Source organism: Thunnus albacares, chromosome 7 (assembly GCF_914725855.1).
Source record: "Thunnus albacares chromosome 7, fThuAlb1.1, whole genome shotgun sequence".
Taxonomy (NCBI): domain Eukaryota; kingdom Metazoa; phylum Chordata; class Actinopteri; order Scombriformes; family Scombridae; genus Thunnus; species Thunnus albacares.
The window spans coordinates 12,037,860-12,061,980 of NC_058112.1; the positions used below are offsets into that span (position 1 = coordinate 12,037,860).

General features: G+C 40.2%; 1 protein-coding gene across 2 annotated transcripts; it reads left to right on the plus strand.

Annotated features, from left to right (window-relative positions):
• Positions 1-623: 623 nt before the first annotated feature.
• On the plus strand, positions 624-23,454 carry si:ch211-236l14.4 (SITS-binding protein). 2 transcript variants are annotated; one of them, XM_044356587.1, is made up of 11 exons: positions 626-990; positions 1,069-1,729; positions 3,257-3,428; positions 13,259-13,466; positions 13,639-13,789; positions 16,492-16,689; positions 17,086-17,354; positions 17,526-17,662; positions 18,466-18,587; positions 20,521-20,700; positions 20,885-23,454. In XM_044356587.1, exons 2-11 carry the CDS (start codon positions 1,259-1,261, stop codon positions 21,056-21,058), a joined length of 2,082 nt encoding a protein of 693 aa, XP_044212522.1. In that variant the 5' UTR covers positions 626-990; positions 1,069-1,258; the 3' UTR covers positions 21,059-23,454. The 2 variants fall into 2 exon arrangements, with proteins under 2 accessions (XP_044212523.1, XP_044212522.1); XM_044356588.1 differs by lacking the exon at positions 20,885-23,454 and having other exon boundaries at positions 624-1,729; positions 17,526-17,658; positions 20,521-20,613.
• The last annotated feature ends 667 nt before the right edge of the window (positions 23,455-24,121 follow it).

Genomic DNA, 24,121 nt, shown 5'->3' on the forward strand with positions numbered 1-24,121 from the left:
TATGAGATGACAAATTAGTATGTATTATAAATCTTGGGGATGTGGTGGAATATATGTAATTTATAATGATAGATATTACACAATAGATTTCAATGCATAGGTACAGTTAGTAAAATGATAATAATATGTAATATACAGTAGGTTATGGTGAACTTCAGAGCATTGCCTTTGGGGCATCAGCAGGGATGTTTGCTGGATGGTGGTTGTTCATCTTGCTTTATAAATGAAGCAAAACTGTCCAAACAAACGATCCAAAGCCAGTTTAAGCTCTACATAAAACATACATACATAGATCCAATATGATTTGTCACCAAATCAAATGTTCAAACTAAATTAATTCCGTCTAAGTCCTTGAACAAGTGGAAGCATTAATTAATTACTGAAAATATATCCTTAACCTCTTGGTCAATTTGATTTAAGAGCCTATTCGTTGCAGCCAATTAAACTACTAAATGCAAACGCACATAGCATATAAAGACAGCACTGGTCCTAAATATGCCTCTGGTAAGATGTTTTTACTTGTCGATTTCAGGCATCAGTCTTTGCTCTCCATGAAAACGTGAAACGCCTCAAGATCAAATTTGGATAAAGCATGGCAAGTGCCCCGACCTTGCCATTCCCAATTTGACGCCTCTGACCGTCGACCAAACCTCCGGCTGACAAGTCTCCACAGTCTTTACGCACGGAGAGCGCACGGAGAGTTTGCGAGCACGCATGGGGATCCCTCCCTTCCAGGCTGTCCGTGGCCTCTTCGCCCCGGCGGGCAGCTCTAAGACTTTGCCAAACCCTCCCGATCCCCCATTTCCCTCTCTCTACCTTACATCTGAAGAAACAGCCCGGCGTTACGTCAGAAAGTGCAGGGCAAGCAAGACAGCGTCTTAGGAGCTATTCGTAGGCATTGCTGCCAAACCCGGCTTGGGACTGCTCACGAGCTTACTGCAGCCAATGCAATTTACAAATTCAACTCTTTTAAAAGAGCAGCAGTATGTGGTAAGTCAATTATTCATTCATACTGTTTTATTTCCCCGCTGTGATTTTTTTGTTCTCACAGCTTTCTTCACATGACAGGTATCTGTTGCTGGCACAATTGCGCAAAAAAATCCCAACAGTATAAACGGTGTAAAGATAAAGAGTACGCTGGTTTACCTTGTAGCCTCACTGAAAACACCATGACATGATGAAGCAACAGAGATTTTTGACGCACAGAGATTTCTGCAGCATTTTTTGAGTTTGATTCTTTGCTGATCTCAAAAACAACATGCCCCACGCTCGAAATAGGAACCCTAGCCCCATCCCAGAGGTAACATGGGACACGGGATTGAAGGAGATGAACGAGACCTGGAAAGGAGCTATAGCTTGTCTCGGGGTGGCCGTTTTTTTTGTAATGACCATCGGAATCATATACTGGCAAGTTGTGGATCAGCCTAACAAAAACTGGATCCTCAGGGGGACTTTTAGCGGACTGATCTGGGAGAGAAGAACCCACTCCTTGGTCATACAGACCTTGACGGAGGACAACACCTATGTGGAAATTGACGTCGGGAATGTGGGGAACCCCGACATTGAGGTTCCCTTCGTGAGGAACCTGTGCTGGCTGAATAAAACGGAGTTCTGCTATACATGGGACTCGGTGGCCGAGGTGAAGATCTCGCTGGAGGTGAATGAAGAGACGGAGACGGAGTGCTACAGTATGACTTGGACGCCGGTGCACTGTCATGTGGAGTTGAAGGTAAGGTTTCTGTCAGTGTGCACTCAATAACCAGCTCTCACTGCACTAAACACAGTCAGAGCCTTAAGAATATGACGCTTTTACGCAACATGTAACATTTAAAAGCCTATTCGCTTTTAAAATCTGCCAACATAATATCAAGCGTTTTGCTCATATAAATCAGTATACAAGACGTTATGTTGGTCAAGTATTTGTTTATATGTGTGTGTGTATATATATATATATATATATATATATATATATATATATATATATATATATATATATATATATACAGGTGATCACCCAAGATTTACCTGATTTCAAAACCTGTTTATATAAAATTAAGCCACAAGATACTCTTTAAAAAGAGTGGAATTATCCTTTTCAACTGGAATTAAATAAATTGTTTTAATTCTTTTTATTTTATTTTAATTTTATTTTTATTTTTTTGCAATTGTGTATCATTCAGTGCCAATTATTTGGCTTATACGAATCAGATTTTTTTTAATCTGCAATTTATAGGCCTATACTAACATTTTCGTGATTTTGCTGATTTGAATTGGAATTTTTGAAATTGTGATATTCGATTAAATTGTAGGCTATGAAGCAAAACACAAACATGACGTTTGAGTAGCTCATTTAAACTGACATGATGCTCCAGACAAAAAAAAGTCCTCTCACTTTTCTCAGTCCTCCATGTAGCTGCTCTGAGTGGAATATATTTGGTGTTAAAACTGCTTCGTCACAGTTGTTGTGCTTTTTTTTTTTTTTTTTACATGCACGGTACTTACTGTACTTTCCCCGCCAGCTTAATTATCAAAGGCATTTAACTATTTGGATGTTTGGGGAGGTTAATCTGTCCCCACTGGAACATTCCTCGCCATAACTCCCTGTCATGTGTTGCGACTGGACACAGAAAATCTTTCCAAACTAAAGTCGCATTTATTTTTATAATTTCCAAAATCCGGCTCAGTGCCTCTCAGGTGACCACTTGGCATCCGTTTTGAAAACTCTTTAACAGAGCCTAGATTTGCTGACAGGAAATAAATGAGCTTCTGGTTTTGTCCCTCATGCGTAAAGACGCTTTGAGGGCAGACAAGCTTTCTAAATCACTCTCTGAGACAGTCTCATGTGTCACCTATCACATTCAATATTAGATCTATCCATACTCTTAGACATCAGGTGCATAATGTGACAGCACTCTCACGTTACACCTATAAATGAAATATATATTCATCATTTGCTTTTAAGTGTGCTTAAAGTATTGGAGTGCTCTTATGAACTACATCAATTATTCATTAAATGTTGGATGAGTGTTTGAAGATGTGGGATGAAAAACAAGAACTTAAACTTTTCCTCTTCCCTCTACTGTCTAATGTGGCTCTTTTAATTCTCAACTCCTCAACTCTCCACTGGAGTCCCCTCAGCATCGATTTAACATTTAGTTGCTGAGTCAGTTTCTGTCTTTATGTAAACCTTTTTGTACCTCTGTCCTGTCTTTATGTGTCTTTCTGTGTGTCCATGCATACGCGTGTGTCCGTTCAGGACTGTTTCTCCATGACCAACGTGTCCTGGTACGGTGGCGCCAGTGTCCGGGGTCAGACCTGGCCTATCAACGACCAGAATGCCACCATGCAGCCCTTCATTGTCAGTGATCTGAAGGACAATCCCTCTGGCTTTGGCTCGGCTCTGGAACGCTACTTCCTGGGCTCATCAGGTAAGAGGTCATTGTTGGGATCAATCAGTTCAAATGACTATCAGTAGAAATGATCTCATTAGCAAAAGTGGGGGTCATAGTTCTTCTTTACACCTAGGTCTGATACAACAAAGAAGACCTTTTCAAGTCTTTAAAATGACACAGGGTCAGCTGTTTTTCTACAGCTGCCATCAGTGCAGAATTTGCACCAAGAGCTCGGGAAATCTGACCCCACAACAGCGGGGTGTACGAAGTGTGGCGTGAATCCCAGGGCGTGAGGGAAGCCCTGTGGATGTTGTGTTTTCTTATCCCCCTCCCTCACGATGCGCTTGTTTGTTTGTGTTTGAGTGCAGAAAAATGGTCCAACTGTCTGCAAAAACCAGCACCTCCAAAACACACACCACTGGATAGGAAACTGGCCCACAAATAGACTGAAACATGATACAGTCTGCAGCATCTCGCTTTATTAATTTAGAGATTAGACTACAAAGGGAAGCAAACCACCTTTAGCATCTTAAATTAACTCTTAGGGATACCGGGGTAATTGCCTTTTGTTTCTATTAAAAGGGCAGGTTGGATGAAGGCCCTGCTGACTCTTATAACTCACCCGGTTATTTTGGGGGTGTTAGATTTTATCCTGGGGGCAAAAGGGGGAGGCAGGGACCACTGGCGGATGTGAATGGTTAATGTGACTGATGAGGAACGTGTGGTGTGTGTGTTGTGTGTGTGTGTGTACATGTGGTGTAGCATTAACATCAGGGACTTTGGGCTCTCAAGCTGAGTTTGTGTGGTGTTTGATTACTGAGCTGCTGTTTAAACAAACCAATCTTTGCTCCCGAATGATTTTAGTATAAATATAACATTATCATTATAATCATGCACATTATAACATGTACTTTTTAGGCGTATACTGAATGTTTCTGTTTGTCAGTGTCTTAAGGAGCCCTCTGCATGTGTGTGTGCGTGTGTGTGTGTGTGTGTGTTTAATGAGTAGCTGAGTAGTGCTGACCAGCTTTCCAGGCAGTTGATTAAGTCAACCAATGAGGTGATACAATCAATCATCCGTTATGACCTCACTGATTGTTCGTACTAGCCTCACACATTTTCACTCACACACCGACAGAAACAAATGCACATGCATGTACACACATACACATTTCGGGATGTTATGTAACACAGTGGCAGGCTTAACAAGGGGGTCACATGCCTTAATTCCCTTTTCCACCTTGTGAGAGGACGGCAGTAATTATCAGGACTGTGTAACCCTTTGTTTCTCTCTTTAGCTTTGCAGAGAGAAAAAAAGCACACACAGATGAGATGAGATCCTGATGAGAACACCTGTTTGAATGTTGCCAAGTAACCACTCGCAGACACATACTGTACATAGCCCCAAACATAGAAAACTTATGCTCAGCAATGACAGCGATGCCTATTGGAGCATTAAAGGTATATTTAACACGATATCTTGTTTTCAAGTTCAAGGATGTTTCTTTTTTGGTTCTTAGATCTACATCATGTGCACATTTGGCCTCACAGCGGCCTTTCCTATGTGCAGAATCGGAAGAAATTATTATTGTTAAATGATTTTCAGACGTGCAGTATGTGTCATTCTTTCTTCATGCATACAGCTCATGAGTTAAAAAATTAAAGAGACCAGTAATCAGATTTAGCCAATGTGTCAAGAATATTTAATTTATTGGAACATTTCACATCCGAAGTTCATTCACTGATTCAAGGTGCACAAGTCAGATAACATGACACTCTCAAGCTCTAAAACTCTCAAACCCTGAAGCTATGTTTCTGACTCATTTTCCAACATTGCAATTGCACTGATGTATGTTAAGTACTGAGATGCTGTCCTATATGTATATCACATCACTAACAAGGGATGTAACAGTCAGACCTGTTAGTGTTTTGGTGATTTGCCATGTGTCCAGGTGTAAGGATGGGCATAAATTTTTTTTTTATTAGAAAGTGTCATAGGCAACTCAATTATGCACTGCTGTTTTGGTGTTAAGACTGACACCAAAGTTGACTTTAACTGCATGTCTGTGCACCTTTTATACTCAAACAAACCACTTTTATATATGTAACTGTATTAGTGTATGTTTCTTATTCATTATGCATTCCTACACCAAAAGAACAGCAGAACAGCGAGAATACACTTTACACATCTGTTCTGGCAATAATGCCAGTATGGCAGAGTAATAACATCTCTCTCCTCACTGGTATCAGTCATCCATAACAAATTGCATGCTGAAAGAGGGCCGTACCTTAAGTCTATTGATTCTCTTGTATGTGTTCCATCTGCAGTCTCTAATTTGTGTGATGTGCATTGCAATTTTGCATGTCAGAGCCACTTGTTACTTTGTTCATAAATCATTGATGAAGGCTTGTACAACCAGCACCAGGCTACTGCAAAATAACCACACAAGCATCTGTGCTCTTGGCCGGCTGGTTGGTTATGGTTCATTATTATCATAACTTTCTCAGTTTATGCACTAAAATATATCAGGGTTGTTTGAGACTGACAGCCTGGAAATATTGCTCATAGACTTTCATGAAAAGCTGAAACACTTAACATCAGAAAACAACCTGTGGACTGCTCAGGAGCTGCGTTTGTCATATCCTTCTTTCCAAAAGGTCTGACAGAAATAGTACCTATTTTAGATTGCACAAGATGACTGTGGCTGTGATAAACAGCATGATGTGATAGAGTCATAACTGTATTATTGTTGCTGTTAATAGTGGTGGGGCAGGAAATAATTATAGCAGCTGTTATAGAGGGAAAAAACTCCGCAGTTATGTGTGGGTAGTAAACAGGACCATAATGGGAAGTGAGTTTATGCTTCTGCTTATGAAAGTGTGTTTATGATTTCTTCTAACGTTTGGCAGCAAAACATTAACATTCTAACTGAATCTAATTGAAAGCAGCACTAAAAATCACTTACAGTTTGCAAAAATAAAGACAACATACAAAACAATGATCCAAATATATCCATACGTTTTTTTTATTATAGTCTCAATTTTATTTATAAATGCAAATGTTTTTGTGTTAATTGTTTGACCAGTAAAACTGAACAGAAAGCACATTGTCTGGCTTTTCAATACGCCTAGAAAGCTCATTTCAACTTCAAATATTCATCACGTGTGGGACAACACTGCTTTTAAAGGAAAAGAGAGGAGCTGATTGATCATGTTTGATACCGGCCCCTAACAAACCCACTGTTAAAGTATGATTATGATATTATTATTTTGACCAAGTACTTTGCACCTCTATTAATGACAATAAGGCCCAAAAATATAAGGCATACAGTTTTAGTGTCTTCATAAAGGAAAACAGGTATTCTTCTTCTTCTGTGCTAAGTTTCAGTTGGGTGCTCTGTTTTAAAAAAGAAAACAGCAGTATTCTTGTTTTCCCCAAAACAGATCCAGCAAAGGCAGCAGTCCAGTGGTAATAAAAAAGTAAAAGAGTCACCACATGTCTTGGTCATTCTGGTGAATTTTATTTATAACTGACAAATTTGCTGACGCATTTCGGCATGAAGCCTTCATCAGAATTCTGATGTTGCCTCTTTTTCCTTAATCTGCTTTGAAGAAAACAAACATACTGCAGTTTCTAGTGTGATATCAGGCCTTACAGCTATGTGAACTCATTGACCACTAGCAGCATTTCTGTTGAGCAGTTCTGTTGAGCAGTTCTGTTGAAGCGTTGTGTGTGCGTGAGACCTGTCTTCATTGATTCTAGTTAGTCATAGGAACATATTGTAAATGTGGTGGGGAATATGGAGCTGTGACTGACATTACCAACTTAAAAGGACTCCTGGGAACGGTTAAAGAGCAAGACAGACAGACTGAAACATAGAGCAACAGACCAAAATAACGACTGCGCGCTGCACTACTATAGTCAATATCAAACTGAATGAAACTGAGAACAAAGAGTTGCAAAGTAAAGAAGAGGTAGAAGAGTAAAAGCAGAGACACAGGAGAGAAGATATGCAACAGAGCAGGAGAGTGACATTTGAGAGTGTTGCCAACTGTAGGAACTAGTCATGGCCCCACCTGTCTTTATCCATACAAAAACAACTGGGCTACCAAGAACAGATTAGATATCACTGAAACCACATCATGCATTAAAAACATAAGAAGAGACTCTGTGGGAGACATTTTCCAAAAGCTTTAGGGGCTTATTCTTACATTTCCTCTGTAATGTAGGTCCCGAAGATGCAATTTACACAGAGCTTTAGTAACCAAATGGAAGCAGAAATAGTGCTTTATAGCTATACTTTGGAAATTCATTATCGCACACAGTCAAATCACCATGACAGAAATTAGTTGCTGTCTTAAAATAATAAACTGAGGATGCATCAACACTTGCCTTTGTTAATTCACACAGATGCCATTATTATTCTTCCATCCTTCTATCTTGGGCCAATATCTACAATAGAGTTTTCCTGCATCAAATAAAGATATAAAGAAATTAATAATTTTACACATACAGTATATAGATCTACTTTTTTATTTGTTTGTCACAGCTACAATCCATTTATTTTTTATTCATTTCAATTCACCAAATATTAAGCTACATTAAAAAAGAAAGGCTGTTGTTTAGTAGCATTATCTATCTAGAGCTAGGTTTGGCTATTAGATAATGTAAGTCCCTTCATGAATACAGCTTTTTTCAGGCTGAATATTTGTAACACAGCTGTTAGTTTTTTTTAATCCTGCAGATGGTTTATATGCAGTTTTAAAAACTTCATTAGCTAATTGATGGTTAATGACATGTCAAAGCCAATAGCCACACCAACATTTCAGCCACATCTTTGTCATTATTACAGTCACAGATACTGACTTTATTTATTTGAATGCTTATATTAGATTCTGACATCCTATTTGGCACACAATAAGCAGCATATTTGCCAGGATTTGTTTTTACCCTCAAATGTAGTTTAACAAATTTTTCCATTCTCTTCTGTTTTTTATATTAGCATTATTTAGACTCAAAGGGCCTCATTCTTCCATTGTCTGCATGCAGATCCTGTAGTCCTACGTCATAACTTGGCTCTCATCAAAGTTTCCCCAACTCATCATGACAAATAAGGGCTTGGAAAGATTTGTTTTCACAGCAGGCTGTTGTAATAAGTGAGAGTGTGATAGCTATAATTTTGACATTACCTACTTTCTTCACTCAGTTTGGAACCAATAAAAGTAATTTATCTGCTGTCTCCTCATATGTGGCTTTTTTCCATGCTAGCCTTTACAAAGTGAGCATCAGAGATTAGAATCAGAAATTAATTCTGTAAGACACACATGGCTTGACAGCAACTCTCTGAGATATTCGCTTAAACACACACACACACACACACACACACACACACACAGCAAGAGAGAGATACTGTATATACACACACATATACACATTATCTATCTTCTTGTCTGTATGTCTCTGGTCTCTCCATCTTTCATTTTAGCGCAATTTTTCTCCCACCCATTTTTCTTTATTTCTATCTGTGACTTAATCTTTCCATGTGGGATCCAAAGAAATGATGCTTTATTGCTCTTTCTCATTTGTTGTTTGGTCTCTCGGTAGGAACCAGCCAAGTACAACAGACAGATAAAAGTTATGTAACCATCTTGGACTTTGATTTGCTCTTTCAGATAATGATACTTAATCAGTTTTATTTGATACAAGTCTTATGAGTCTTATAATGACAAAGATGGGAACAATAAGCCAAAAGCGCACTGTGTTTCCATTATGGTCCTGGTCATGGTGAGTAATGGCAATGGAAACAAGATAACCACAAAAGAAAAAATAATAGTAAAAATTTGATTTAAAAAAAATGGGTTTTTTTGTTTGTTTCTGGAAGCCAGATTTTTACTTTTCTCCTCAAGCTGCTTGGTTTTGCTGTGGCTATTTAACATCAATAGATTCACATGTAATTTTTTCACACGCAAACTCTTCTTGACATACATGATGTTCCCATCCTATGGGAGCTTTCCAACCAAGACCCAACATGTTTACTGTATAGGCCTTTTAAATGCACAGGTACATAATTTTGACATTAAACCATCACTTCCTCTGTCCTAAAATCTGATAAAGAGTTGCTGAAACAAGGTTTAGTACTAAATAACAGACAACATATAGGAAATGATCAAAGCTTTTTGTAGCTATGCTCTTTTTTATTTTTAATAGCATCTTTTAGGGTATAGCTTGAGTATTTTCTTGTCTGTATGTTAAGCCAAGATCACTAAGTCATACATATACAGAAATAAATAATAACAATGTAAACAAGCTGCTCAAAACAGGCTTCAGTAACTCAATAGGTCACCGGGAGGTCCTCAGGCAGCTGCCCCGAAACCTTGAGTAAGAGGTGAAACACTTCAAGAATGACTTGCTTAGCCAACTGAAGCTTTGTTAAAAGCTAGATGTCATCTCCTGTATGAGAGGGCTACTGTATGAAAATCATCCCACAAAATGTTCCACAGTCAATCTCCTAGCAAATACTTTCCATCAAGAACAAGCAAGAGTAAGTGAATAGAGACTTTTCTAAATCCAGATTGGACTACATACAACAGCTTCTCTCCACTGATGTACCTGTATGTTTCAGCTCATTCATAACCTTCTCTAGAAACAAAGTGACAATACATAACCAGTCTGTGGTTGTCCAGGTCTATTCTGTTACCTTTCTTAAACACTGAGCTTTTTAATTAAACCAAAATCTTGCATCTTGTCGTCTTACTTCATTAGCTGAGACATCAAAGGGATCTTCCTGTCTGATCTATCAATTATCGTGAGTACATGTTTTATATTTGTAATATTTGTACAATACAGATTGTCTAACACTTGAAACATTAAAACTGATCAATGATAGGAATAGAGCAGAGAAAGTTTCTTTAGTGTTTCATTATTTTTTCAATAAGTGGGATTGGAAATTTACTACTATGGCAAGATCCCAGTTTTGTGGCCATCAATTTCTTGAGGTTGGGCAAAGAAACTAAGTTTCCATTGTTAAGAAAATACATGCCTGAACACACACACACACTTGCTCACATACGTGCGCACACACAGTTAGTATTTGAATACACATTTTTATAACCCCAGACAGGTCTGTAAGCGTGCGCAGGTGTCATAAATAACAGTGTAAATATGACAGGTAAAAGAGTGCAGTCCATCTGGTCCGCAGCAGCAGGGAGTCAGGCGGCAGCGATTTCCTTCGGTTTGAGCCACTCTCTGAGGGCCTAGACGCCACATTAAAACCTTCCTGACCCCTCAGAAGCTGCATGGGGTCACCTCTGCTTCCACCTCAGCTCAGACGGAGCGAGAGGAAGCGCAGAATCTTTATGGTCCTATAAGTCCCACTATGTTTTTCTTGGAAGTCTACAGTTTCCCATTAAAGAAAGTGTGTGTATGTCTGTGTGTGCGTGTGTGTTTTTACGTGTGTGCAAATCTACATATGTTCACGTGTGTCAAGAGACAACCTTGATTTGTGTGTTCGCTCAACAGCTGTAAAACTGAGGCATGTGTGTGTCAAATCATTGAAATCTGCCCAATAAACTTCATTCACTTTTACCTTTGCCTACCTGATGCTTTGAAGGTGAGTGGATACGCTCAGTCAGGCGTATAATTTTCTTTTGAGAGCTAGTGGAAAATATTCAGGAGAAGCTTGGAGTGTTTAAGGAATTGTTCTAAAAATAGGGTCCTCCTTGCTTCCCCTTTAACTCATGGGCACCCCACCTTGGCTGTAACTCAAGGCTTCAAACCTGCTTCACTTTCTTTAAATAACTCTTATTGATTCCTTCTCCTGTCTGCAATATGCATCTAAGGGTACTATTCAGTCAAAGATGTGTGTCTACATCGTATAGAGCACTGAGTTTATATAACCAGGGTTAGAAGTTCATTTTTGAGCAGGAGTTCCCCCAAACTAAAAACACGCACCAGTACATGCAAAATGCTTTGAGTAGAAGTATATAAAGATATAAGACAGGATTGAGTGTATTTAACTTGCATGTTTGGTCAAAGAGGGAGTAAGGGTGCGGCCTTTTTTGACCAGATCATCCAATTTTCTTGAGGCCCTGCCATATCATTTCCCATAAAAATTAAACATGACTCTAGAAGTCATGCTTCCAAATCTAAACTCCACTTTCCAGCCCATGTGCACTTTGGTAAAACACATTGTTTGTAGCCCGCTGTATCTGCACATCATTTGACAAGGCTTCTTGGTGTCTGGTGTACTCTGGTGGCCTCTATTTCCACTGCCTGCATTCCACCTCCATCCTCCCATAAAGCTATCTACCGAAAACTAACATTTTCTACACTGCCCCACTTTTTTACTTCACTGTACATGTGCAGCGTTGACAAACGCAGTTTCACAACACCTTTGCCGCGTTAAAAATTGTTTTTTCGTTTTTTATTTCTGGCAGTTTGAATATACCACGGTTTTTCTTAGAAAAAAATCTACATTTATCTGCCATTTATGAATATGTAACAAGCAGTTGGGTGGTGACCTAATACCTTGTGAGAGGCAGCTGAGGTGTTACCAGTATCTCTTTGACATTATCCGTTGCAAACACGTGAGAATTACCCTGAGGTTGAAGGCTCTTCACTAAGCTTTATGCAGTACTTGAATACTGATCTCCCAAACTATTAATCTGATTATAAACTGGTACATGAGTATCCTGCCCACTCCTGGTCTCTGCCTGCATGAGAACAGTAAACCCATTGAAACTGGAGAGGGTGACTGAAGTAAGCCAAGCTCTCAGCCTGGGTTCTCAGACTGTCTGCCTGCTTTGGAGAGACCTAATCTGTTCATTGATCAACTCCAAATCCCAAATCCTAGTTTGGCTGCTTTCGAGCAGATTACACAAAACTCGGGTGAGGGCTGGGGTCCCAGAAGGCTCAGACTGATACTGGCTGGGTTCTGCTGACCTGAGATGGAGTAGACCTGCAGAGCAGAGCAGAGCGGAAAGGAAGTTAGTGAAAAGTGGTCGGAGGGGAGGGAGAAGGTGGGAGTCAGGATGAGTGAGAAGTGGTGAGGGTAGGGGTTGGGGGTAACCTGAGAGGGAAGAGGCATTCCTTGCAGGGCAGCTACATCTGCGGACACAATTATCTGCTTCGCATAATCTTATCATTTCACACGGCCTCTAAAAAGGCCGTATACAGTAGGAGAGAAAATAAGGCAAAAATCTCCCTTGCTGGAGATGATTGTAAGGCTGAAGTTGACTAATTTAATCACTGGTGTTCTTCTTAGTTCTGCCTCCTTGCTGTTTTTGTCACAGAGAATAGAGAGATAATGGTTGGAAAGATATAAGATAGATACATCACACTGATTGGCCTGATTCAATGCTCTGGATAAAAACAATGATTAAAAAACGATTAATCTTCACTATCAATGTGATTTTAAACATATATCCGGACTACTCAACTCTTCTTTCAGTGTAACCTGCCTCCATAGAAGTTGCCAGCAGTCCCAGGGTAAATTCATCCAACCGCATACTGCTATATCTCATGCTAGGGAGTGTTTTTCTCACATCTGAGTGGGGTAATATCAGCTGACGCAGCCTCTACACTCTACCACCCACAACACTCAATCCGTCACACATCCAAGTTGCAATAACACTCTTGCACTATGTCATATAACAGGAATCTGCAATGGACTGTCTCACACAATTTTGCTTCACACTAAAGTCAACATTATACTTACATTAAGGGGCAAAGTAACCATTTATGCTGTTGTTTCAGTGTTGAAATAATGGAGTGACTGTGCTGCATATGCTAAAATTTTACATTATGTGTTTATAGTGTGATGTAATAAATGTCTGTACCCTCTCCTTTCTGCCTCACATCAATGCAGGTGTTGCAGTGCTGGTATCTCCTGATATACCCCTGCAGCTGGGAGTGGACAGCAGACAGCAATTCTGCCTGCAGTCACTGCCTAGTATGGAGCGTCTCCCTCTACAGTACTCAGTGTGTGTGGCCCACAACGTGAAAGCCGCGCACCAGGAAGCAGTGAAACAGCTCTCACAGCACAGCAGGGAGCTGCCTAACATGAAGGCACTGTGGTTAGTTCAGTTTAGATTAGTGGGGATGAGAATTTCCTCATTTCTTTGCCAGACAATGGTGTATCTGTGAGCACTGACTGAAACTTTGTGGGTATTTTTAGGGGGTCATAATCTAATCTACATCCGAATTTAGATCAGCAGGACCTGCATAATCCTACTTTGTGTCCTATAGGTTGCCGTTTTGGAAGCTGCTCACCAATGTGGATTCAGGGCCGAAGGTGGAGAGGGAGCTGAGGACCTTCTCTAATCGTCTGAGGAGACACCATTTGGGGGAGGGAGTCATCAGCCTCAATGAACATTCCACCAACCTCCTCTCTGATATGGTACGTGCTGTACTGCAGTGTATGTCTCTACCTCCAGCCTTGAAATCTGAAGGCACAAAAAATCTCACTGGTTGAGTTAAACCTCAAAGAAACAGAGCCAAAGAATTGTAGTTTTACCTTACATTGAAGCCCAGTGAAGATGGCTGTAAGGTAGCTAATAATATGAAGCTTAGTGCTCATCCATCTAAGTGAAAAAATAACTATAACTTATTGCTATGAACTGTATCTAGGTGATATACGCTGAATGAAAGCAATAAGAAATTCAAGTCAACAAAACAAAGACAGAACAATCTTTCACTTACTTCCTAATGGATTTATAATGATATCTACTGAGTAGAAGGACAAAAAGAAATCTAAATAAACAACCAGAGATTTTTGAACAGTAGCCCTCCACATCACTAATCACAAAAACTGTCTCACTCCCTAAAAGAAATCCCGTTGGTTTACACTTTTCAATTTTCCTTTATGTGTTTTCAGTAGGAAATACACAAGAACAAAATAAGATGTCACTTCATGGGGCCTTTCTTACTTTTCATCTATATTTTGAGACCAAATATTTTCATTTTTTTACTCAGATTTGTTATTTATCTTGCCATTTGAAGAGCAGTGATTCTTGGGCTCTGGTCATGCAAGTTTGTACCTCCAGAGATGCCAGTTCCCCAAGAAATGTTTGTATCTGCAAAAGTGTCAATGTTTAACTTTCTATTACACCTTTGGAACATCTGAAACCAAATAGTAGACTATACAGAAACATTCACTACACATATACCTCAGCACAGAGGTCTGCTGCCACGCATATCTCTTTTGGTACAAGTGCTCTTTTTTTCATCTTCCCCCTCTTTCTGCCAATTCTTGTATCGTGTAGCTGTAGACTCTCGTAATCCTTCTCTTCAACCATCTGGGCTGTGAGGCTGGTGAGGGTTCATTGGGCAGAGGCTCAAAAACCGGTCAGGGATTGGGATGAAAGAGTTTCCTTAAGTGGATCTCCAGAGCACTGGAGACAGGCGGAGAATGAAGGAGGGAGGACAAGTTCACCAAAATGTCACAATGTAGGAAAAAAATGGTTTAGGGGTTTGCTTTCATGTTGAAAAAAGCCCACCACACTACCTGTGTCTTGCTCACCTAATGCATTATGATTGAGTTTTGTTTTGGTGTAGGTGTGTCATCACCTAAAAAAATTATTATTGTAATAGAAAAATGGACAGGAGACATTTGTCTCTTCGTTGCCATGCTGGTGCTTTCTGTTATTGTTTCTCATCTATCCAAGTACTTTCCTTGAATGTTGTTTGGCACCCCCAGGAAACAAGACCACCAGGACCACTGTCAAGTGTTGTTACTTCAATACTTGATGATATTCCATTACAAAATAAATATAGCTAAGAGAAGTCAAACAGAGTTTCCTAACAGATCTCAGGTTGCTCTGAATGTGGTAACTGTGGGATGGTGAAGAATTGGATGTATTGAGGTTTGAATGGATCTCAGCCAAGACTAACTCGAGCAGGTGATGCTGACACCAGCTAGATGCTGTGATCTGACCTGGACCATGCAACAGAAGAGGAGGCAGAGGAGTTTCACAAAATATATATCCATCTGAGAAGTTGACTTCAGCCATCTCACTGTATACACTTAAGAATATGTTTCCATTCTGAGTTCAGAAGGTGTAAAATGAGAAAAAGAGGGGTGGGAAATGGGAGGCATAACACATGTCAGCTGATGGATGCCATTTGGTGAACAAGAGTTTCCTTTACTCACAATCTCAAGTTTTTCTGGTACATCAAAAATATTTAACACCAGTTTTGTTGGCTCTACATCACCCGGTTCCCCCCCAATAACGAATCAGCCAAGCGTACAGTGCTGCATGGAAACTTATGGAGCTCAAAGTTGTCCATGAAGTGTGCGGCTCTACAGAAGTGTGACTGGCAACAATGATCCTCTTTAAAAAACTAGGCTTCTATTTCACTCCAGTTTTACAAGTATTCATAAATTATCAGTCATGCTATTACCTTTCTTTTCCAGTTTCCATATTAGTTTCATGAAACAAAGTCATAATTTGGAACAACTTGCTGGCATTGGAAATTTGGGTTATTAATAAGTTTCTAAACATATTACTTACACTGTTTAATTCAGGGTTTTTTTTTAGCAAACCACGGTTAAGATTATTCTAGCATGGAGGCAATTATGTTGGAATTCATGTGTACATTCAAATTCAGAGAAAAAGCAGAACAAAGTGAAAGATCAGAAAAGAAATTACATAATATGTGCTAATCTACCCTTTCTTCCCACCACAGCTTCCCCTCCTGCAGTCAGCCTTTGTATTCTTAAGAGATTTTGTTCCACAGTTATGTAATCTGAAATGTCTCTTTGACTTTAACATGTAAATTCCAAAGGATTATAACATATTGTATGTTAAATGGTTCTGACAGAGGTCATATTGTCACAGCTACAGGTCAGAGAGATCAGCAGGTCATCTGTGAAGCTACTAAAATCTGTCAAACCAGTTTATGAATAGTTGAATTGTTCCATTAGTGCATCACATTGTTACATTTAAATTATTTAGATAATCATGTAGGCAGTTATTGATAAAATGAAAATTAAATGGTGTTGGAAATAGGTGCCTTCCGAATGCACACATTAGGCTGTATAGTGTGGACTTTACCAGACTGTTATGTGGTATCATAGTGTATCTCTCTGTCTCTCTGCAGGACCATGACTACCTCAACAGCAGGAAAAGGGGGATGTCCAAGAGACTGACCAGGGACCTCCCACTTGTCAAGCTTCTTAACATTTCCATCTCCCTGTCCCCTTTCCTGGGCGTGGACACCACGCAGTTCCACACCTCCCTCATGGACGGCACTGAGGCCTACTGGCTCAGTCTCCCCTCAGCCCCTCAGGGACACCTGGTGAGACCTGAGTGGGGCATATTCATCTCTTTAGAGCATGTGACTGACCTCCACTTTTGAACTTTTCTACCTTAGTTTTCTTTTCAGTTTTCTGGTTGAGAGGTGCCGTCCTAGACAAAAAGAACTCCACATCCTCTCTATTGTGATTGGTCCATTCATAGAAAAACAGACATAGTGTTTTCCAAAGTGGACACTTTCCATCTGCCATGCAGATTCTCTGAATTCACTAGTGGCAGTTTGATAAAAAGCAGAGCAGTGTGAACGTGACCTTATCCAGAAACTCTATCATTGCAACAGCAGAGGCAATGAATTAGTTAATTATCATTATATTGATAATATGATAATAGTGGGAAATTAACTCCAATCAAAATTCACTTAAGTCCCTCCATCTTACAGATCCCTGTGATGAGTCAGTGGCGAGGGAGGTTCTGTGTAAAGCTGAACATTACAAACCCAGGAGCCGTGAGCTGGTTCCTGGATGGAGTGGGATCCCTGGAGGCCCACTTGGGGATGGAGTACATCATGCTGGAGGGGGGCGAGGGGAATCCATTTGAGGAGCAGGCCCTGCGGGCACCACATGCTCTAGGTGGAGACAAGTACATCAGCCTGCTGGCCGACCTGGCCACCAAGATCGGAGACTCCACCATTATGACAGCAGGGACCCGGTAACGCTTTCAGGCATCTAATCTTGTCTGTATGCTTTATTAACAGACAGATTACCCTAAAGATTTCTGTAATTTTTCAAGAATGATCTTCTACAGTTTAAGATTGCTCCTTCAATCTGCTTTTCATTTTGAGTCATGCGTTTGCTTATTAAGATTCTATTTGTGCCTCAGGTCGAGCCACAAGCCGCTGTTTGTGAGGATGACCCCCTTGCAGTCCGACTGGAGCCCAATGGGCGTGAAGGGCATCATTCCCTCCCTGCTGCACCACACTCTGCTGGGATACAACTTCCTCATTCCTGATGCAGTAGGTAATACCACAGCTTATGGGTCATTTTTCTTACCTTTACTAAGAACATATTGTAGCCACAACTGATGGGCATTTCTACTGTATGCTCTTCAAAAATCTTTCATAGTGTTTGCACTATTTTGAGGGATTTGCTCAGTACATTTATATTCTACCCATATGTGAAAACCAAAAAGTACATAGTAGTTGACTGTGGAATCGCTACAAACAAAAAACACTTTGGATCTTGTGGTCAGGGAGTTGAAACATCCTCTGTATTCCTGCAATATTCGAAATTCCTGTCATAGTGGATCACAGCCAGTCAGACAGCTGATGTCTGTGAGACAACTATTTACTTTGATGTAGAGAAAAAAAAGCTGTCAGTGTTACAGACAGAATTTGTGGTGTCTTGCCCACATGGGCTTACAAGACACCACAAATTAAAAATGAGCAAGAATGCTGACTGTTCAGTATTCAGTCAAAACTTAAGAAAACTAATGATGTACACAATCAGATTTTCAGATCTTCACACCCACTTTAAAAGTTGTAAATCACTGACTTAACATGTACTGCAAGTTTATAATACTGGAGAATAAATATTAACTAAATAGTTCTCCTTGCCTTCTTTTCCAGACTTTTTAAACAAAGTTAGCTACATTTTTGATCATCTGTACACCCGAATGTTTCAGGGTTTTGTTCAGACATTTCATGGAAAATTCATATTATGTACTTTCCACTTCTCCCAAATAGCCCACACATAATCTGTTTCCCCTTGAGTATTTTTGTATCTTTAATATTCTCTGCCTCTCTCTGTCTCTCTCCCTATAGGTGGCTCTCTGTCTGGAGACCTGGTCACAGATGAAGAGTTGTTCATCCGTTGGCTTGAGATTGCAGCTTTTCTCCCTGTTATCAGCTTCCATACACCACCATGGGTCTACGGAGAGGATCGGGTATACAACTATAAACCAAAAAAACATTACAAACCAGTCAGAGCACCTCATGTGGACACCCCAACGCACTTAAACCCCTTTTTGTAGACACTTTTTCACGCACATTTGGCCCACCCTACACCATCAGGCTGAGGTGGTTGTCATTACAGATGCGTCATCCGCATTAGATGTAATTACAAAAGCGACAACGCAGTAGGTTCACATTCTTTTCTTGACCTGATAACAAGATTTTCACTTGTGAAGATTTACAGCGGAGAGATCAAGTGAAGTGATGTGTGAATGCTGCCAATTAGATGTTCTAAAAGGGAGTGAGAGATTATCCTTTCCTTCTCGCGCAGATTGCTTGTGAAAAGAGTAGAGGCAGGGAGAGTTTATTGACCCAGCAGCCTCTCTTTAGCTCTGCAGATCACCATCAAGAAGTTCCCACCACTGTCAGTGAGCCGGCCGGTGTGTTTGCAGAGGAGCACGAGGGCTGCTGAGTGGCAGTCTATCAAAACTCATGCCTTGTTCTCCCCCCAGCAGCAGAGCAAGTACTCCCCTCTGTCCCGCCTTGCAGGAAATCAGAAACGTACTGTTCAGCGTGCATAGCAGGAAAACAAGACCTACAGTTTCAGAGAATCCGGTGACAGTATTGATACTTTCACAGTAAGGGACCAGGGCTCATGTTCCTGAACAGAAAAGCACTTGATGTTTCTCAAGAGGGTGAAGGCTATTTTTCCCTCCCTCGCCCTTCCCCTCTTCCCTCAATAGGAGCGATTGCTTGGCCCCCTCCAAACATCACCTGTGGTTAAGAGTCCATCTGTTCTGAATTACAATCCCTACTCTAGATTTATGGCTCACTCTCGCTCTCGAGAGCCACTTCAGCAGGAATGATAATGAATTTAAGGACAAGTCTTGGAAAAATACTTTATTGTGGCAATTAAGATTTTCCATGAGTAATTGACAAGTGTGACATAGTGGGAGTGATCAACTACTTTTTTTCCTCTAGGAGAGGACTGAGGCAGCGAAATATATTGGTTGTGACTTGTGTTGCGTGACAGAGATAAAAATAGGCCTTTTGGACAGCTAGACATTTGACAGCAGCAATGTTTTCCATTTTGGTCTCTTGCATGGCCTTCAACTTATAAACTCAGATGAAGTGAGACTGAGAAGGCATTTTAGATGGTAAAGTCTTCTGTTTTATGGGCGTTTTACTGCAGTTTAAGTGTGGCACACCTTTTGTTCCAGAGTGTGTGAGACTTCAGTCAGTCATAGACAGGTCACAGCAGTAACCACGTTGAAATCAAATAGCAATAAAACCTCAAAACCACACACATGCCTGGCTTCTCAATTAGAGAAAGATCCACTCAAACCCGGGCTGTGACTTCAAGCTCATTCCTACAAATGTTCTCAATCCCAACTCATAAAAATACATTTTTTATAGATGCGGTCAAGTTTTTGTTTTTGTCATAGGACACTGGAGAGGATGTGACCCTTCCAGGAATGCTGAAGTAATTTGGCCAGAGGGAGACAGGAGAAAGATTTGGACAGTGTTAAAACCACTAAGTCAACAATGAACTGCTCTTAAGTTCTGTCTCCATGTCTGGGTGTAGAGATGGCACAAATGTCTTTAGCAGACCTCATTGTCAATATTATTCTAAAATCTTTGTGGCAGATGATTTGGTTTAGGAAATGACTTTTTTTTTGTTGGTTTCAGTTTCTCAGTCACTCTGGATTTCTTGAAAATATATTTGGCTGGATATTAATAAAAGACATAAGTGACTGAATGAAAATACAGCTCCATATAAAGGAAGACAATGATCCTACATTGACTTCTTCATGAGCTAGCTTTTGTGATGGCAGGAACAATACACACTAGGTTATTAAGCTCCTAATAATTTTTTTCTGTAATCCTCATTATGTTGTTCTTCTTCTCTCCATTGGTGCCCCACAGGTGCTAAACCTAACTCAGACCTACATAACAAAGCACCAGAGGGATGTGGTCCCACTCATAGAAAAGTATGCAGATGAGTGGCAGATGACAGGAAACCCCATCTACCGGCCGATGTGGTGGCTCAGTCCCAGTGACCCCATGACCTTCACCATCAATGACCAGTTCCTCATCGGAGACGAGGTGACTTAATGATGTTCTGATGGGAGGGGATTGAGTTGCTTCTGTCAGCATCCGCTATACTTGGCATCCAATAGCGTATAAATCAACTCTGGCTGTAACCTGATGCCTTGCTACTTAAGTCTACAATCTCCCTGACATCTGAATTTGTTTTACCAAACTAATGTGTGTTGTTGCCTGTTTCCAGGTCCTGGTAGCGCCAGTGGTGGAGAAGGGAGCAGTGCAGAGGGATATTTATTTGCCTGACGGAGGCTTCCAGTGGCAGGACAGCCAGAACGCTCAGGTGTTCGATGGGGGGACGTTTCTACAGGACTACCCCGTGCCCCTGGAGGAGGTGGCCGTTTTCTTACGGAGAAGCTGAGTCATATGACTGATTCAACAAGTGACCTGACTTATCCTGTTTCTCTTTTGAATCAAATTCTTTTTTAATATTTGTGCTGTTCTCAACTTGCACTTTTCCACAAAAGACCATTGACCCTGCCTCAAGGCCCTGTCTTGAGACAATATGTAGAAAGATTTTTTTTATACTTGCACTTTACAGTTCAAAATGATTTGTATTTTTTTTTTCCCTTTGTGACATTTTTTCTTCCTTTTTTTAAAAATGTTAATCGGTTTTACCTCTTGGCTGATTTGTTTCTGGACTTTTTGCTCTGTTCTGCTTTTTTGTATGTAAGTTCCAGAGCAATCTGTGTGTTTACATACTGCATTTCTACAGTCTTTACATTTTTAGTTGCTGCTGGCTCTCTTGATAAGGAGGAACAAAGCAAGCCCCTTGTTTGCTTTAAAAGCAAAAAATCTGAATCTCTCCAGAAGACCAAATGAAGATAGAAAAGAACAAAGGAGGATGTCTGAAAGGGCTTTATCGAGGGGGAAACGCTTATTGGGAGGAGATGAGCTCACAGAAAGCTTTGTATGGAGACTGACGCATCGTGATACCGTATATATCTTATTCACTCATCGGAAAGGCTTTTACTTGAAATTATCAGGCCGAAGGGCTGATGTTTTATGAATGTACCTCAAGTTACAGTTTTCCACTGCTTTACAGAGTCATCAGACACAACAAACTATCACTTATCCCTTAGCACTTATTCTTAGAATAGTTTAACTTAATTTATCAACATACCACTCTGTTGGACACGCCTGAATGTCCCTTAGTACTGTAGGCCAGATGAACTTGAGGCCACTGTCATTGTAACTATATACTATGTTTGAATTTATCTTCTAGATGTTACCTTCTTATTAATCTGCTGTAGTAAGGGCTTTTAAATTTGCTGCTCTTTTTTTTTATACTAACGCTGTCCGATATTGTGTTGCTTTATGCTCTTTCATGAGTGCCAAATGAAGTTATATAAAAAAAGCCTTGTTGATAACACCACAGAGGTGGAAAGGAGATTTGGAAATTATAGTTAGACATTTGGGAAAATTTGCTTATTCACATTCTTGCTGAGAGTCAAATGAGAAGACCAACACGACTCTTGTGTCTGTACAGTAAAGGTGAAGCAACATTCAGAAGCTAGCTAACTTAGCTTAGCACAAAGATAGGAAATGGGGGCAACAGCTAGCTGGGCTATGTCCACAGGTAACCAACAGCTCATTAACATGTTATGTATCATTTTAACATTTTATCATTTTAACATTTATCATTTATCATTTGTTTAATTTGTACAAAAAGGAAGTGCGAAAACAACAAATTGTGGTTTCACATGCCGGACTAGTTCTTGGCCAGAGGCAGTTACTTCCACTAGTGTCCACTCTTTATGCTAAGCTAAGGTAACCTTCTCTTGGCTATAGCCTTCCTATTTAACAGGCAGATATAGGAAGTGGTATGGATTTTCTCCTTAAACTCATGGCATGAGAGTGAATACATGTATGTCCCAAACTGTATTCACAAGGACGACATGGGGAAAAGAGTCTTTAAAAGCATAACATAACCCCATATGATTTCTGCCTTCATGTGTGCCTTTATTTAGCCTGCTCTGTTGAAGTGCCCTTGTAATCACATCCATTTCCATTGCTTGCTTCAGTTCAGTAGCATTTCTTATTGGGTTTGAACCTGGACTAAAAGCAAATGACATGTAAATGAGAACTGATTCTCTTTTGTGATTATATTCAAAATCAGCCCATGACGAAATGTAACCACCACGTTTGCACCATGATATATTGCTCCATATACAGTTAGTTAGTTGACAGTACTCTTTGGAAGTACTTTTACCTTATTGATTTGTTCTTCACAAGACAATCTTAACTTGTCAGCAGTGATGATACAGACTTAGTGAATGCTTTACCACTAAATTGACTGTAACTTTGATCTAACAAGTTTACTGTATCAACACTCAGGTCTACTGAAGCTTATCTAATCACCAAATGTCTTAGCACAACACAGTATGTTGTGAACACATCAACGTCTTAATTTCTCCTAAAGCTGAATGTACAATGGACAAACTGTGATTTCCCAACCAAGCCCTTCATGTGAGGAGCTTTTCTAGTTCCCCGTTCTAATGTTTTAAGGAATGCTGTGGTACGTTCGCGTATAAGTTGCAGGAAAAGCTTTGTTATTCCCTCTACGGACTGAGCAAACATGATGTCATTTGCCTTAATATGCCACTCTTAAATCTGGACAACACAAGTGTCTGGATTATTGCAGTATCAGCAATGTACATATTACGATGACTGTGCCATTACAAGTGTTTTTCTCTTCTGTAAATCAGAGAATTTAGACTGACAATGTTGCAATAAAGTTTACATTTTCTTACTTCACCTCCTCGAGTCATTGTTCATGCTTATTTAATGACAATATGATTTTATATATTAGCAGTGAGAAATCATCTTGGACTGGTTTTTGTCACATAGCAGGAAGGTCCCTGGTTCAAATCTCAGTTCTTGTCCTTCTTGTGAAGGTTTACATATTCTTTCCATGATTTCCCTTGGATGCTTTGGATCCCCTCAGTCCAAAAACGTGCCTCTGTGTGATTGACTGTCCATGCAATGAACAGGCGACATGTCCAGGCTGTTTCCCTGCCTGCCACCAAAGGATTGTGGGATAGCCTCCAGCACCCAGTATGACCCTAAACAGAAATATGTGGACATGGAAAATGAATAAATAATAGTTTTTACTTGTGATATTTGTTGCATCTACTTGTCCATGTTTGCTTGCACATGTGCATGCTCCAATGTGGAAAGCTTTTATTATTAACACTCCTTGCTCTTCCTTCTCCTCATGTCAGAAAGTCTACGTCTTTATATCTGTGAGCTTGCTGACGACTAACATCTCCACTAATTCCACTTAAACCTAATAAAAGTTATTTATAGCTTTGTTGAGCAGGCGGTGCAAGCAATTTTCAGGGGAATCACATTCAGCCTAACCTCCTTACCTTCCTCTCTTGCTGCCCCTTGGCCGAGATCCACCTTGGGGCCCCAGGCTCTG